The 18747-nt window shown below is 35.8% G+C and overlaps 1 protein-coding gene across 3 annotated transcripts in view; it reads left to right on the forward strand.

Moving 5' to 3' along the window:
- TENM1 (teneurin transmembrane protein 1) overlaps positions 1–18747 on the forward strand; it is a 3721864-nt gene that overhangs the window by 2548025 nt on the left and 1155092 nt on the right. For all 3 annotated transcript variants that reach the window (XM_044054336.1, XM_044054337.1, XM_044054338.1), the window contains one exon: positions 104–320. In XM_044054336.1, coding sequence (XP_043910271.1) covers positions 104–320 — 217 coding nt within the window. The remainder of the gene's footprint in view (positions 1–103; positions 321–18747) is intronic.

The raw sequence follows: 18747 nt of genomic DNA on the forward strand, positions 1-18747 counted from the left end.
GTATCTATTTGACAGTAGTAAAATTATTTACTGAAGCAGTGCAAGATTTGCAGTTCAGTTAGAAAAAATAACTGGTTTTGTTTTTTTCTTTTATTGTTTGCAGATAGCCTTACGGACTGTGTGGATCCTGACTGCTGTCATCAGCCAAACTGTTATTCCAGTCCATTTTGTCAGGGCTCACCGGACCCTCTCGATTTAATCCAGCAAAGTCAACCACTTTTCTCCCAGCATCCTCCAAGGACCTTTTACGAACGTATCAAGTTCCTTATTGGCAAGGACAGCACACACGTGATTCCTGGAGAGCCCTCTTTTGAAAGAAGGTACACACAACTTTAAAAAATTATTCTTTGTTAGTATGAAAATGACACACCAAATGTGAGCATAAATAAAGGCCCGATTTCTAGTATTGCTGGTTAATTGTGAAAATCATCAGTGTTCCTCATACGCAGATGTATCATAATTTAAAATAATGTACAAAATGATGAGACAGTTGAACTCTTAAGGCATCACAGGGTTGGACTTCTTAAACAGTAATTCAAACATCTGTGGGTAAGATTAAACATTTTTCAGGAGTGGCTAGATCCTTTTGTATATTCAGTCATCATGGCATACTGCCTCTACACAATAAGTTTATTTTTTTAAATATGTTTCTACTTCTAGTAAAATATTTCTGTTATGTGATGAGTCCTTTCTCCATCCACCATGTTCTTACAATGTAATTACCTGTAAAAGAAAAAAAAATGGTCCTATGCACACTGTGCTCTTAGTTTTTCAGTGATGTACTCTACTTTATGTCATAAAATGAGTAACATTTCATGTGTTCAGTAGGAGGCTGGATTGACTAATGACACCCATGCTATTTATGCATAGCTTTGGGGTATGAGCTTATTACAGTGTTTGGCCCATTTGCCAAGGATGACCATTGGCAGATAGGTAATATGGACTGTTGACACTGCAGTGCAGCATAAAGGCGGTATTGCACTTGAGTGTGTCATCCTTCAAATGAGATTTTGAACGAGGGTCCCATCTACATGAGCTGGTGGTAGATCAGGTGGATAAATAATCCCCTGGTACCTATCAAAAAGAGTAGGGGAAGTTCCTCGATGCCTAAGCTAAATTTCTCCTAGTAGTATAAATTGTGTCTCCACTGAAAAAAGGCTACTAGCCTACTTGGACTAACTCAGCCAACAAATAAATAAAGCTAACCAACAGGACTGGGTGTGTCAACCAGAAACAACAGCTTTCAGATCACTGATGCATTTTCGATAGGAGGGGGAGGCACCCCAGTCATGTGAAATCCACTCCTAACCATAGGAACATTTTTAATATATGCTCTTTACTTCCCCAAGGGAAGGGACATGCAGCCATGAACATTCCTGTCCATAATGGCTTAATATCCATTCTCTGCTATAGCTGCATTATGTACCTTTTATAACATTATTGCTGCTTTCTACCAAAAGGAGAACTACATTTTGCCAGAATAAACCTTCCCCTCCTCCCCTGAAGAAGATAAGCTGGTCTATCCTTTAGACAGCCTTCCAGCTTTCCAATTGATCCCAAATCACCAGCATCACAGATGGTTGCACTCCCCCTGAATCAAGGTAAGGGATTTATTACGTTTGCTTTTTTACGTTTGTGTATTGCTATTATTTTTCTTTTGTATATGCATTTATAGCAGTCTGTTCCACATGTGGGATAGCTGTTAAGAATTTCTGTGACACAGAGAAATCCTGTATTTCACACCTCTTTGAAATGTTTTATTCAGTCATCCAGGCTGCAACAATGAGCAAACCTTCCATTGGTAACACAGAGTAGCCTGTGTTCACACAGCTGTACTCTGTCCATCAGCTTTGCAGAATTTTACAACCCACTTGTTTAATATTATCTGTAGAGCAAAACTTTATAAATAGATGGGCTCATTCAGCCGATGAAGAAGATATAAACTATTGCTGTTTCCATTGCCCTAGAGGTTTTTGAATATGGCAATTTCTTATTTTCATGGTGTAGTAGATTTAGTGAGTAGCACTTATGTCACCTCTACTCTGAGAAATCCATGCATTAACACCTAAATCATCAGCTTATAAAAGTTGTGGGAGTTTAACTTATGGATATGTGTTGGATGTTGTGCTGTTTTACACACTTTGTTTTCATGTTCTCTACACTGATTCGCGTTGCCACTGTTGTTGGCAGTTGCACAGTGCATGCTCTAAAAATTCAGTTCTGATCATCTCAACACTGCCTGTGGATAACATACTGGGTAGTATTTTAACTGCCCTTACCTAACATACTGGGTAGTATTTTAACTGCCCTTACCTCTTGCTTACAGTGAATGTCTTTCCTTGGGTGGAAACATTGTTTAAGTGGTTAATGTAATATATAAGCAGACTCTGTTTTTGAAAACATAAAGTACTGTCTTAAATGTGAACCTCTGTCGTCTAAATAAGGCAGTCACTGTGGAGTGTACACTAAAGTATACAGCCTCACTGTAGAGTGTACACTAAAGTATACAGCCTCACTGTAGAGTGTACACTAAAGTATACAGCCTTTAATATAAAAAAACATCTTGCAAATGAAAGCCATTACTCAAGGTATGAACATTAATATGTTCATTTAAAAATTAGCTCTCTTGTTTTATTGTTGTTAATACATCTGTAATTATAGGTATATTTAGTTTATTATATGGATTAATGGAGCTTTTAGAAGTGGAAATTCAGGTGACCTTCATTCTCTGTGTAACTGCAAAGTTTGATTTATATTCTTGATCAGTAACCTTGTCTTTGTACTCTTTGCATGTTTTGTCACTGCTACTTCTGCACTTTTTGTGGTGCCTCTGATATATTTCTCTTTGTTTTTATTAATTTTGCGTAAATTAAGGTTGTGACCCTGTTCTGGTGTATCTACATTATACCTGAAAACAAGTCCAAACCACTACTCCCTTCCCAGTTATGAAGTTCAGATGTGACCTTCAGTGTAAGTCCTTTCATGTACAATAAAAAGAACGGGAGAATCAAGTGCATTTTGAAATAAGTTTCTTCTCTGGAGTTGTCTTATGCTTTCAAAAATTATACTGCCTCGGGCAACAGGTTAAACATAAATAATACCAATGCAATTTCAGCAAAACTCAAAAACTGCTGTCGGTGATTTGCTTACACAAAGAACTTACAGAATATAATTAATTAAAACACAAGTCACATTTTATGGTGTTTTATTACAGAAATTCATATAGTGAGTAGCCTTAAGAGAGGCACTTTGTATTAAAGCCACTGACTGAACATATGCTTTTATTCTGTCTTGCCCCTAGACAGTCATAAGCATTCCAGATTGCTAGAACATTTCTATTAATAAGTATGCAATTCTCTGAGCAGAGTAGCTGCAGCTTATATGGCGATATGAGAAGTATATGGAAAGGAACTCTTCCCATGTGCTTATCTATATTCATGAGTCAGACTTACCAGTGCATCCGAGAAATTGACTGCTTTTCATTTTAACCATATACTGTACTGTCACAGGCTCATGGAATCTGGCTCACTTGATTTAGGAACACTCCGGAATAATATGTCACTGACAGCATAGTCTTAGATCAGAAATGTTCCCAGATCTATCACTCACCATGAAAATAAGGCCTTTCTCACTTCTACTTACCCTTTGTATACAACCACCAGTTATGTCCTGGATAAGCATTTTATTCAAAATAAATAATAAATGGAGGATGTTAGTGTATAATGTAATAGCCTGCAGTAACTTGGACTGCTGCTTAGAAGTAAACCAGGCTCCTAGGTTTAACTGTGGCTAGTCTCTTAGTGAAAAAAAAAACCTTTGGCTTGCTGACCCACAGCTAAAATATAATAACATTTCATAGAGATTGATAAAATTGTACCTTCTTAGGTATCAAGTTTACATTCTGATAACTATGTGCATGTGGAGTTTTGTTACAAATATGACGATTAAAGAACTATAATTTATTTGAGAAAGGATATGTAAAAATAATGTCTTAAGAACCTGTACAGTTCTTATGTCTAATTTATTTATCAAAATAATTTATTTATACCAGAACTCAAGGTACCCAAAGGTGATATTGTGTTATAAAATTCATATGGAACAGATTATGGATCCAAAAACATATGAGAGTTTGATCAAAACTGTAAAGAATAGATTTTTAATGCATCAGAAGTGGACAACAGAGGAAAATATAATTATTATGTCATATAAGTTTACAGTTTAAACATTTCTGAGCATTATGTAAGCTGTTATATTGTGATAGTGGTAAAACATGAACTGATGCAGGCTTTATGAAAATTGGGTAATGACCAGCTTGAAAACAGCTTCAGTTTGATTAGAAGGTAATGTTTTACAAAAAAGACATTTATTTATCGAACACTGAACACTTTTAGTCTGTACAATCATAAATGCATGTTAAATTTGACATGTTTTTACCTCATGCAAGTCAAAATTAATAATAGCTTAAACAGTATAGTTTTTATAGGGGTGCATTTTTAATTATTTCTATTTGGAGATAAAACTTTGAAACTAATATCTTCCACTTCCATGTTTTGTGACGCAACATTCTACTTCAGCAGGTCAAAAGATATACCCCAGTGACACTGGTAGCTAAATAATTAAAAAAGTAAGAATTCTAGCTTTTCTGTTCTGTTACTGTGCCCATTTAAATGCTTAAAATCTGACAGTGAGATATGATGGCAGGATTCTGTTTTGTTTTAGGCTGCTGTTGGTGCACCCTCCTACCTCCATGCTGATGCATGTTACCTTAGCATTGACCCTCACAGATCTATCCATTTATGAACCACATTAGAAGTGAATTCTAAAGTCACCCCAATGTCTGGCAAAGACAAATGGCTTTACTGTTCCACCTCTTTGCTAGTCATCCTATCGCCGTAGTTTTGTTTTACATGCAGAACATCTGATTAAGTAAATACAGTCACAAGCACTGGACATCTTGCCCTGTCAAACATGGTACCCAGCTATTGCATGTTATCTTATGCCACACTGTGCTGTGCTGGTGAAGAAACAGGGTTTAATGAGCCATGGCAGTCTTAGGAAACAATGAACTTTAATACTGTTTTCTGATAACATACCCTAACAGAAAACATTTTGCATTTCATTTGTTGATAACACACACACACACACACACACGCACAATCTAGTCTAAGGTTGTGGAGGAATTTAATACTGTCCTGACACTCAGTGGATGCAAGACACACATGTTTTTCCTAAATGGGTAACAGATCCATCTCAGGATGCACAGGCACACCTTTTTATATCTTTTTATTGCTTTCTTTCATTTTATTTTATTTACATTTGTTTCCAGGGTAGAGCAATGATCAAACATGGCCAATTGTGGGTTCAGCCTGGGGTGTATAGTATAAAAAAGAATAACAAAATAGTATATACTATGACCTGAGGAGTCATAAAATGTTTACAGTACCTATATGGTACATGGTCAGGACAAAGCTTATAAAATTGACTTGAGTTGCATGCAATCATACAAAGTAATGCAGTGTAGCATGACTTACACTGACATTGCATACTGCCCAAATTAGAATAAGAGGTTGAAGACTGTAGTCTAATGTAGCAGTATTATTTACATGTATATAATGTAGCATAATATTAAGAAAAAGGGAAGTCACACAGAGAATATCAGTCCGATATTCACTCTCATGCTGCACACGTGCATGAGGACAGTTTAGAGAAATGCCAGTTCATTTGTAACATGTCCTGTCCTTTGGATGTGTCAGAACTTGAAAGCACCCCTGTGATCCCAGGAAGGGTGTGGAAATTCCAAATAGAATAAATTGCAGCTGAGAGCCACACCAGACAAATGCTTTTAGCCAACAATGCCAACTGCTGTATTAGCGTACCACCCCTTCCCAAAGAAGTAAGACTTTTTTTAATTTGTATTCAAATTGTTTTCTCTGCAGCATGATCATTTTCATGTCAAACATCTACTAATGCAATTGTGTAAGCAACAGAGGTTTAAGCCTAAGGAATTTCATGCAGACAGTTACTGTGGTAGTCCATAAATATGGTTATTTCACAGTTTAGTTACTTGCTCAGAAAAATTTATTTCTGAAATGTAAACATCCATGGAATGCATAAGTACATTTTATCAAGTGTTTCAGTGCAGTGCATCATTGTAGTAAAATAATATGATCTGTAAATCTAGCTTTAAGCAAAATGCCCTTCAGTGCGGTGTAATGTAGCAATAACCCACGCCTGGGTGTGGGTAATGCTGGATTTACACACGGTTGGTGTGGTTTGGTCACGAGGTCGAAGCCCGAGTGGCCAAACAAAGCCAACTGTGGGTAAATCCAGCATTACCCACATCCAGAAGTGGGTTATTGCTATTATACAATGACATTAATTAAGAAAAAAAATAATTGCTTTTCTTAAATAATGGCATTGTATAATGCTTCCTTGCTGCCCTTCCACAGCTGTCTGGTATTCTGCGGCAGTTCTGATGTACTGCGCATGCGTATACCTACGTAGTACATCAGAGCCCTGGGCAAAAGCAATGGCGAAAGCAAGATCTCCGTTGCTTTTTACAAACTGTTTCACTATGTTAAACCCATTTAACATAGCAAAACAGTTTTGAAAAAAGCAACGGAGAAAGCAAGATCTCCATTGCTTTTTACAAACTGTCTCGCTATGTTAAAGGAGTTTAACATAGCAAGACAGTGTGAAGCAACGGAGATCTTGTATTCTCCATTGCTGTAAAAAAAGAGTTATAGTAATGGAAAAAGTCCGGGCGACTGGACCTTTTTCCATTACTATAACTCTGATTTACAACATGCACGCTGACCAATCAGCATGCACATTTTTGAATATTAATGGGGGGTTGTTGTATAATTAGAATTTTATTATAAAAAAATAGATGTCTGTTGTAAAACTGGTTGTAAACAATGAAGAGAAAGTCAGAAGTTTTGCTTACAGCTACAGCAGTCACTTCTCATACCAGTAGTAAAGTATGGACTGATATCTCCTTGTAGATTTTTTAAACATTCAGAGCTCGTAACAGTTGGCACCTCCAGTGGTGACTGTAATTTGCTTTGGAAAAGCAATATTTATTTGTACAAATCATACTATAGGTATTCCTTGTTATTATGCAATTCAGATTTGGCAAAAGCCTCAAAGAAATGTCAACTCATACATGTTAGTTGACACATTTTTTTATCTCATTTTCCTTGAAACATTACACTGAAGTCATGTTTTCTTTTTCACAGAAAGACATATTAATACTGTGTTTTAAAAGAAAAAATAATAAATACTGCATATAATGCAACAGAGTAATAATCACTATTTATCTGCAAGCCCGAGTTTTGTATTAGGAACATAATGAGCACTGACAATACCAGCATAAGCTATATACGAACTCTAGAGATGTTTATAGTCATTTCTGTTTTGCTTAGGTGAATATGAAAGCCTGTTTAGCACTGACCATTTCATTGTACTACTGTACTGATAATCACAGTTGTAAAGCGTGTTGATATAACAAATTATACTGATATCAGCAAAATAAGCTCCTCTGCACTGGCATTCTGAGCTAGAAATAAGTAGGATTATAAATTGTAGTCATAGCTATGCATCAGACGATCATACCTTTCCTAATGAAAAATAAGCCAATCTAAATAATGAGAAATAAGTCAAACTAAATATATTTCTTTCTTATTTAAATGGCAGTTTGTAGAAACTGCAGAAGACCCAATCGTTTCTTACTCAGTAGTAGAAAATGTTACAATTAAGCTAAAGTCTGTTTGGAAGAGCATCTGCCATGTGGGCTGCATGCTGGTTCCATACCATTTAATTGGCCGCAGCATGTCATTGCTTCATTTTACTCTGTGCGTGCTTCTACATTTTCTGCATTAAGATTCATAACTTGTTTCAGTTGACATGCCACTACTTCCCAGATGCATTAAGGAGAACTTGACACAGATCCTGTTTGTATAGCATCTCCGAGTATTCTAATAGTAAAGCAGAGACTACATTGAGTGGTCTAGTGCAGTATTATAAATTGGAGAGCATATTTACACTATTCTAGTGGCTCATGTCCTGTCTGTTAATCTGGTGATGGCACAAGTTACTGCAGTACACTAAAATCATTGTAGTAGCAGAGATCCCCAGATACCAACACTGAATGTAGCAGTAATATATGGTAGGTATCAAGAAGATAGTGCTTTTTGCAGGCCTCTAAATAAAGGCAATACTTTAGGGCAGATTCAACAATGCATGGTTTGTTTTAATATATAAATTCTTTCCAGTGCAGAGAAACGCATCTCTTTACAGAGCCGTCATCACACAATCTTCTCCCTAGCAGATTTTTGCAGAAGCTTTATGTTCATGTTGAGTTTGAGCTCTCATAGAGAGCATAGAATTACACAAAGATTAATGTGGGGTCACCTCATAATTAGATTCATGTGTAATGCACCAAGCTCTACCCCATGCATTTTAATCAGCTATTTTTAGACAAATGGACATCAAGCACTCAATCTTTGGACCAGTATAACACAGCCGTACTTTCTAGTATAGAGAATCATCAGCCAGATCCATAATGCATCTTTCCATTATCTGAAGTTATGAATGACTGCTTGACCATCAGATCTTATCTCAGGAAAGTCTCACTCACAAGTACATAAGCAGCTCTATGATTTTCCATCTGTTTATCTTTACCTTGAAAGGTATGCAGTGCCTTTTGGGAAACCTGATGGTCTAGCCATGATATATATTCAGCAATTATTTATTATACCATATCACCCTTTTTTTCTTTTGAAATCAGGTTGAATTATTACACCACAACCATATACAGGAACTCAGTCTCTCTTCTGCATTAGAATGGGTGTCGCATGAAACTCGCTACATTAGTCACTGTGGCATTCTAATAAAAATGGCTAGAATAACTAAAACTAATTTATTTTGGCTGTATAATAATATCAGTTTTGTGACTAGTAATCTTTTAAATTAAAATATTTTTATGTATAAATAAACAAATGTACACTATTAGAAATGGATATGCTGACATTGACAAAAGTCAGTAACTCATCACAGCTACAAAGAAAAATATTTTTTTAAAAGATACTTTTCAGAAAACAACTGTGCTTATTCACAACTTTAAGATGACATGTAAAGTGAAAGATGTTATTGGTGTTTAATGTTAGATAATTTAACAAATGTAATTATTTAAAAAGGAATTTCTGATTTCAGCATTTTGAGAAATTCTAGTTATCTTATTTTTTGACAGATAACATATGCTTGGACCTGTAACTTGCTGGCTCAGTTTTAAAATAAAAGTTATAATTGTAATCATGTTCATAAGCCCCAGTCGTGTCATGTTAGGGTTTCTGAAAAGAATGGTTGTTGTTCTTTCATTTGTTACATGACTCTCTGGTCCTTGTATCTCACTTACTTTGCAGGGCTACAAGCTAAACAGTGTCAGGCTTTTTTGATGTCCATTTCCCTTTTGTTAATTATGTCCTTTAACTTTTCATGTAGCGTCATCATACTTGCCACGTTTTTTATTTTCATCTTTTAACTACTGTATGACTTGTGTCCATGTTTCTGGTTATTCTGGGTGACTTATTTCTTATGCCAGTTTAAAGAGTAATCTGGCTGATATGGCTCCTGAAATATGAGTATGAATGTCCTGCGAAATGCATGCATGCTGTTTAATTGATATTTCTAGTGAATTTGTCTGTACTTTACAATTCTTTTTTACTATGTTTACATTCTGCATGACTTTTCTGAACTGATACTTGTTAAAAGATAGAAGTTTATCAGTCCTTCATGTCACGTATACCCCATATGTGCATTTTCTCAAGAGCTGGAAGTCCTGTGCTGCTGTTAGCACCAACAAATAAATGATCACTGATTTGTACTAATAACCAGAAATTAATGCGCAAAAAGGTCTTAAGTATCTCTTAAGAAAGCAGAATCATGGAAGTGGAGGATAACATTAGTTTTCATCTGGGACTTGAACCCAAAACCTCCAGCATACCATGCTGATGTCGGTACCACTGACCCAACAACAGCCTTGGAACAGATGGTTTTCTCTTTTTTGTTTTTTTTTTTTTTTTACATCAAAGAATCAAACAACACTGCTTTGCACTTGTGTATGTGTTTGCAATTTGATCTTAAGCAAGTAGGTGTTTGTATTTTTTTATTTTATTTTATTTTACATTTGTTTACCGGGAAAGTCCGACTGGACACAGGTCCGTTTTCAGCATGGCCCGAGGAGAAAAGCTCCAAGAGAAATACAAAATTTGAATATAATACAGTACAAAACAGCAACAGTGACAATATTATACAATGATTATAATATGGGAGAGAGCCTTAATAGCTTTTACATACATCAGTAAAACAATGTAGCAGAGAGGCAGCCTTATTTTATTTAGCATTAGTTTAACATGAAAATATTTTTATCTATCTCAGATTTTAGACACTTTAACAGTCTTTCTGCTTTATATTTTGTATTCTTTCTCATATTCTCACACACTTCTTTACTATCTTATCTTTATACTCTGTTTCCTCTTCTGTCTGTTTAGGAAAAACATTTAACTTTATCAGTTGAAGTTTCTTTGTAGGTTATAATCCAATAGATTGGAGCCCTTCATCATTTAGTATATGAAGATTTGCTTTTATTACTTTACTATTTACCTTGACCTGTAAAACAGTCTTCAACAAGTAAAGCTTGTTAGGAATTTTTGGACAAACTCATTCCATGGCTTTCCTGAAATTATAGCTTTGTCCCTAACTTGATATATATTTTTTCTTATTCTTCATCATCTAGATTAAAATGCGTAAGTCAGTCTTGTAGCTGTCAGCATCTTCCTTATTTATTTAATATTCTTACTCTTTATGGCATTTCTGTAAACTTTTTCTGTAGCTGTATTGTATACACACTTTGTTTTCAGCTTTTCTGCCTTGATTATTTTTTGTGCTGTTGCTTCACATTACTTACTTGTCCTAATCTTATATTAAATCGACTTTTTTCCTCTGTATTGTTACTCATACTTCAAACTTATATTCCATCGACTTTTTTCCTCTGTATTGTTACTCATACTTCAAACTTAGCATGTTGCTTATTATAGGAACATTATTCTGTTTGTTTCATTTAATGCACATTTTTCCTGTGGATGAGCATCGATTTTTTTGAGGATACTGTCTACCATAATGTTTTCATTACCTTTTTGTAACTTTGCCTCTTTTCTGTGACATTTTTATGGTTCTTTTCTACTTACTTTTTGCAGTTTATTTTTTATAACCTGTCTTTCTACTTCCATTTGGTCATTACATATTTTTTATGGTTACAATCCCTCAGTCTGCTTTTGCCTGAATTTCTGAGGTGTCGTATGTCTTGCATAATCTGTCAACTCTTCTAGAGTCATATCTACTCAGTTATTGCTTTATTACTAACCCTGCCATTGATGAATGTTTATAATATTTCTGTCTTTATTTCTCTGTTGAAGCTATTGCACACACAAATTCTAGTTAGCACCATCTGCCAAGTAACCTCTATCTCTGGGGGCTTATCTTCTTTCTGTATTGTACTTTTGAAATTGCATATTTCATATTATGTGTTTGTCTTGGCCTCAGAGTAGTAGTACATCTTATCTTATACATTTTGAAATCTGTCTTTTGACCCATACAAGCACAGACACTTCCTGCCTTCTGCTATAAAGAAAACATTTAATTTACCTTTTATCTTAATACTTATTATTTTCATATAATTATGAATTTTAACTGTCAACTTACTTCAGTGTAAGCTTATATGTATGATGTTTGAATCTGTCACATATTGATAGGGTAGAAATCTATAGGTCTCTCTCCCTCTGTCTATAATAATATATATTATACATTTACTAGGTTTGTAGCCTTCAAACTCTTGTTTTTTGTTATATTTTTCTTGTAAACCCCTTCATTGTGACAGCCTTTACATGAATATTTGTGAAATTTATTTATTTATTTTATTTTACATTTGTTGACCGGGATAGTCCGACTGGATATATGTCCATTTTCAGTGGAGGCCCGGGGAGAAAAGCTCAACATTAAGGCAATTTACAAGACAGAAATCTTGACAATATATAATACAGATAATGTCAGACAGGTAAAACATTTCAAATACAGGAACATTTATATAGTACTGTTACAGTAAGATACTAACATACCTGACTAAATAAGTTAAACATTTTGAGTAAAAGGAGTAATAAAACATTTTTTTTTTTTTTTTTTTAGGGTAACATTGTCTACATAGTTTACCAAACCTTAGGAGGTGAGCTACTACAGTAGGAATTACTAGAGAATATCAGAGCACCTGAAATAGCATGTTAAAGATAGATAGTAAAGCATGGTCCTGCTAGGGGAGAAAGTGTCAGTCAGGATTTGTGCATGGGCAAAGCCACTGGGCTTTAAGAAAGATTCTTAATTGCTTCTTAAAAAGTGGTGTAGAAGAAAGGGCTGTTAGTTCAGTTGGAAGAGTGTTCCAGGAGTTACCAATAGAGTTTGAGAACAAGCTATCTCCAGATTTATTGTTCGACTTTAGGGTAGCTACTAGTACCTTATTAGCTGATCAAAGGGTTGTTAGATTTTTATATGGGCAGATGATGGTAGAGAGTATGGGTGTAGCTGTGGGATGGTGTAAGATCTTGTGTATAGTAGTAAGTTGCTGGAAAAGAATCTGGCTTGCAATTCCAGCCATCCTAGCAATTTAAGATTTTGGTGGGTTCGAAAAGGGGTAACAGTGGCAAATCTAGCTATGTTATTATAGGCCGTTTCCAACTTATGAAGATTATTTTTGGATAAGTTGGTATAGATTGGGGATGCATAGAGAAGGGTGGAGATTAAGTGATTTCGGGCAATAACAGTCCTAGCTAGAGGTGTGAGAAAGGGTTTAAGTCTGTAGAGAAAAACAAGTTTTTTATTAACTGATTTAATGGTTAGGTTGATATGTGTGTCGAAGTTTAGATTATGATCAATGATTACACCTAAAATTTTGGTAGTTGTGTCCAGAGTTATTACAGTACCATTATTAGATGTAATTGTGAAGTTGATAGCAGGAGATTTCTGAGTGGGAGAGAATAGTATCAATTTAGTTTTTTTGGGGTTAAGGAGGGGATAGCGTTGATGGAACCAGTTTTCAACTAAGGTAAATACTGCTTGGGTACTCGAATGAAGTCCCGCAGGCGAGGAGGCTGAACATATTAATGTCAAGTCGTCGGCATATTGTATGCAGGTGGTTTGTGGAAGGGAGATTTTCAGATCATGTATGAAAATAGTGAAGGGTAGAGGTCCCAGAATAGAGCCTTGTGGGATTCCAAGAGTTATAGGGAGAAGAGTAGATAGTTTATTTTCCCAGAGGACTGCTTGTCTGTTTCCTAGATAGGACTTGAACCAATTAACTGAATGGGTATCTAGTGGAAGTGATTGGAGTGAGTTTAACAGTAATTGATGATTAACCATATCAAATGCTTTTGAGAGGTCAATAAAGAGGGCTGAGGACAGTAAGCTGCTGTTACGATTTTTATTAATGCAGTCAGAAAAGGATAGTAAAGCAGTTGTACTATGGAAAGGCCTAAAATCATGCTGGCAGTCAACTAGCAGGTGGTTTTGGAGAAGATAATCAAGTAGCTGACAGTGAATACATCTCTCCATAATTTTTGCTAAGGGGGAAAATAGGGCTTATGGGGCAGAAGTTTGAGAGTTCATTTGAGTTCCCACCCTTATGCAGTGGGATAATATATGAGACTTTCCAGAGGGAGGGGATGGAACTTTCTGTAATGGTTCTGTTAATTAAGATGGAAACAGGGTAGGCAAGCACTCCAGCTGCCATTTGAAGGTATTCAGCTGGGAGGAGGTCAGCTGATGGAGTGCATGTTTTAAGCTTAAGAAGTAGGGAGTGTATGAGAGATGTTGGGACAGGCTGCAGTTATAATACTTAGGGTAGGGTGGTTGGCAAGGATGAGTTAGTGGTGGTAACAGGTGGTAAGGTATTTGCTAAAGATTGAACAGTTTCTGAAAAAAAATCTTAAAAATATCAGCAATTTGGTTGGGAGAATTATGAGTCAAGTTAGGGGGGGGGGTAGGTGTTTTGGCTTGTCCAGGATGGAGTAATTTATTTAATCCTGACCAAAATTTTTGTGGGTTTAGATATTGGGTTTGTTGAAATTTAAAGTAATAGTTTTTTCTTTTATCGAGGAATATTGATTTTTTTAATGGCATTCCTGAGCTGTCTAAAGTTTAAATGATCAATAGGGTCTTTGGTACATCTCCATATATTCCAGATTTTATTTCTCAGTCTCATTTTTTGCCTTGTCTCATTTGAGAGCCAGGGAGCAGGTTTGTTCCTAATTTTAATAGTACGAGAGGAGGCATGATGCTCAAGGATTTTTAGGAATATATTGTTAAAAAAGAGACTGCTTCATTGAGAGGTAGATATTTTAGGGGTGTCCAATTGCAGACTTTTAGCTCTGTTTGAAAGTTACTTAGGTTCAGGTTCTTTTTGTTCTGGATGGTTCTAAAGTTTAGTTGAGTGGGAATGGTGATCTTTTGTCTAGTTATAAAGGTGGTCATTAATATCATCAAGAAGTATGCCTATTTTGTAAGACTGGGGGTTATTGTTGACTAGTATCCAGTCTAAGGTAGTTTGTTGGTTGCTGGGTTTATGGGTTCTGGTAGGGTTGGTGATAGTTTGATAGAAGCCATAGAGATTAATGGGAAAGATGTAGGTTTGTCAGAAATACAACAGTTCCAGTCAATAATAAAGTCTCCAAGGAGAATTGTTTCTTGTGGGAATGATGTGGAAAGCCAGTTAAGGATATTTTCAAGAGTACTGTTGTTGCCTGGGGGGATGTAAGAGCAAATGATGTATATAGATTTATTAGCATTAATTTGGAGCTTAGATATTACGATTTCAGGATTGCTAGGTGAGGGAGATTGAGTGTTTAGTGAGGTTACCTGTAGTTCAGATTTAAACAATGACGCTGCCCCCCCCCACCCTTTTTTGTTAGGACGGTTAGTTCTAAGGATGTTATAACCTGGTGGAATGATATCATTGAATTTAGTAACTGGTTTGAGCCAGGTTTCTGTGAGACATAGGATGTCAAAGGATTGCAAGTCTAGTAGGGCATGACGTTGGGTAATTTTATTATTTAAACTATGAATACTGAGGTGGGCAATGAGAAGAGAGTTTGAGGAAGAAGAGGGGTTATGGGAAATAGAGGTGAAGGAAGAATGGGAGTCAGGGAAGGTATTACCAGGCCATAGGTTTGGGTGAATGTCTCCGTGTAGTAGTAGGTACTGAGGATTGTGTGGAAGTTTTGCTAGTTTACATAAAATAGGGTCTATTTTTCTGGTTTGGTAATACTTAATATGGTTTAATCTGTGAAACTGTGGGAGAAGGTAGACTGATGAGGATGTAATGTTAATGTGGGTTTGTGAGGCTGATAGAAAGGGGAAGTTTGTTTAAAGGAGTGTTGAAATTGAAAGGAGCTTAGGTATTTATAGCCTGTGAGGCTATGAGATAGAAGTAGAGTGGAAAGAATTATGGGCAAGAGGAGGAAATTAGAGAGTTTTAGTAAGCCAGGGGTTGACATAATGAGAGAATGTGGGAATGTAAGTAATGAGAAAATAAGGGGTTATAGAAGGGCAAATATGAGGTGGGTTTGTTTAATGAGGAAAGTATAGATAGTGGAAGGTGTGAGTAAATCAGTAACAGATGGTTTAGTATGTAATGACATATGTCAAGCTATTGGTTGATATGGGGTGGGGGTGTGACTTCTAGCAGTATAAGGATAGGCGCCTTGGGGTGGGTGGGAATTGGGGGTAGGGTAGGGGAGCAGAGTGAGCCTGCAAGGCGAATGGAGCAGGCAAGAGCAGTAAGGTAAGTTCACCCAAAAGACAATCTGCTGTCTATCATGTTTGGCATAGTACAGAAGCATCTAAAGTGAAAACTGGGGAGCAGAGTATATAAGCTCATCAGATATGTGTAGATGATTTAGTAAAGTGAGAGTGAGGTTTTCATGTGCAGAGAGGGGGATTAGAATTGTACTGAAATGCCAAAGAATGGGTGTAGGACCTGAGGAATAGTTGGTTTTAATGCTAGAATATAGTGTAGGTAAAGACTGCTACTTAGTGGTCAGGGGAGTAAAAGCAGCTGGGGGAGGTAAGCAAGAAGCTATTCCAAAGGGATAAGATATAGGATGAGGGGACAAAAGGGTGGAGGGAGGAAGTGGCTTTGGGTCTGCAGTAGGCTAGTAACTCTCACACTGGAGGGTTAACAAGCAGTTATAGGCACTACAGAAAGGTAGTAAAAAGGTATTTTGCAACATACAAGTGCAAAAACTTTAGGAATACAAGCTTTATGAAGCCAGGCAACGTGTCAGCATTAGGGGCATCTTCAGGATAGCAGGAGGTTATTCTTTAACTTTGCAACAAGGAGAGAAACACCCGGATGCACTTCAGTGTACAAAAACTTTAGGAGTATGATGGTGCCTTTCTACATCAGGCTTTTTGATACCTCTGTAAGCAGAAGTGGGTGGGGACATGTGCAGGTTCAAGGTGGGAAGGGGTAGACACAAAAGTAATGCAAAGTTGAGAATCAGAAAAACTGGACTAAGCCAGCTGCTAAAAAGAAAACAGGAAAACCAAGCTAAGTTAATTGCTAATTAACTAAATTGCTAAATTAAATAGCAACTAATTGCTAAAGAAATGCTAGTTAGTTTTAGAATTTGCTGCTGTTTAGAGTCTTGTCTTCCAATTCCTCTTATTTCTGCACTGAGACCATATAAAGTAATAGTGCTTACTTATAATGTATACTTCTTTCTAACAAATAAAATAATTTGCATCATCACCAGTTTTTATAACAGGCATTTATATAATTTACCTTGTCTTCAGTTTGCAGACTGGTGTGCATGTAAGTGTAGAAGTGGCATATCTCTACAATTCACTGTAATTTGGTTTAATGGAGTGATTCTTTAGATACACGCTGTAAATATTACAGATGTCTCTGGTGCATATACTCTGGTTACAGCATACACGAATATGTGCTTTTGCAAGGTATATCATACCACTCAACTGTCCAGATTTTCACAGAATGTCCAAATTTTTGTCTCATATTTTTGGTTTGTTCCTCATAAAACTTGTGGTTTTCTGACAAATCACGGAGGATTGAAGTCACTAAGTAATAGCATGCATTTGTGTTTCAGACGTCATATCCTTCAAAAATGCATACTAACCCTGGTTCTGTCATTCTAGCAACTTTCTAAGCTTGCAAATCTAGTTATGTATCACTGGGAATGTACTTATTTGTTTAACAGCAGTTTTTTCAACATATCCTGCTTTATAGACGCTTTGTGGACGATATACTAATTGTTTGGGATGGAAATTTGGCTCTATTGCATGATTTAGTTACCTATTTGGAATCCACAACTGATTTTTTTAAGATTTACATTGAAGGCATCATCCCATGAGTTACACTTCCTTGATATTACAATTTTTAGAAGTCCAGAGGGCTTGATTTCAACCACTCTATATAAGAAGCCTTGCTGGAGGAATGCATTACTACATTTTGATAGCATGCATCCACGTTATATGTTTCCTAATATTATTAGGGGTCAATATAAAAGGATCTCTAGTCTATGCAAGAATGATATTGATAGGAGCCTACAGTTAGATCATATGAGAAAGTTATTACAAGAGAGAGGCTATAGCGCTTCACAGTTGTGTAGGTTAAAATGTCCTGCCATGGATCCTATGCTTACGGATATAGAAGTCTCTGCTGCTCCAAGATATTTTAAGACCAGATATAATTATAGGGCTCACCATGATTTGAATAAGGTATTTTTTACCACTAGGTATACTAGTGATATAAGATATATCACTAGTATTATTAGGAATAACTGGAATGTTCTACTTATAGACAATAGGTGTCTTAAATTAGTTGGAGCAAAACCCAGTTTTAGGTACAGGAATAGTAAGAACTTAAAAAGGCTACTATGTATCGATAAAACTAATTTATTAACTAGTAATATAGATAGACAAGTCTTGAGACATGGTACCTTCCCATGCAATAGGTGTAATATGTGTAAATATATAGCCAGTGATAGTCAGTTTGTTCATCCCTCCCGTAATAATACTTGTACACCAAGTTTTTATGCCACTTGTGAAAGTACCAATCTGATATATTTAGCAACATGTACGGAATGTTTGGCATTTTATGTGGGTATGACCTCAAGAAGGTTGAGAGATCGAATATACAACCACATATATGACATTAACAAATTAAATTTAAGTAATGCTTTAGCTAAACATGTTGCTACATATCCCAGTCATGGTTTCAGATTTAGAGTTGTACAGATGGTAGGTCTCAACAAAAGAGGAGGTAACAAGATGAATTACGTGGAAAGAGTTGAGTTGAGATGGATTTTAAGGTTGATGGCACACATAGAACCAGGTTTGAATCAATATATTAGTATCAAACCTATTTTAACTGCACGTGATTAGAATTAAAGATTAGTTTTAGGTTATTATATATTATATAAACATTTTTGTTTTATTTTATTTTATTATATTATTTATGTCCATGTGGTTTTGTCATATATCTGAGTTCATTTTATTTTATTTTTCATTTCAAAATTACGTATTTGCATATTTCCTTGTATTATTAATGTTATTAATATTTTTATTTGATTTTGATAAGGACGTTTTTTATGATACTATGTCACATATATGTATATACATATCCTA

The sequence above is a fragment of the Protopterus annectens genome, chromosome 13.part0 (genome assembly GCF_019279795.1).
Source record: "Protopterus annectens isolate FY-2018-M chromosome 13.part0, PAN1.0, whole genome shotgun sequence".
Lineage (NCBI taxonomy): Eukaryota > Metazoa > Chordata > Ceratodontiformes > Protopteridae > Protopterus > Protopterus annectens.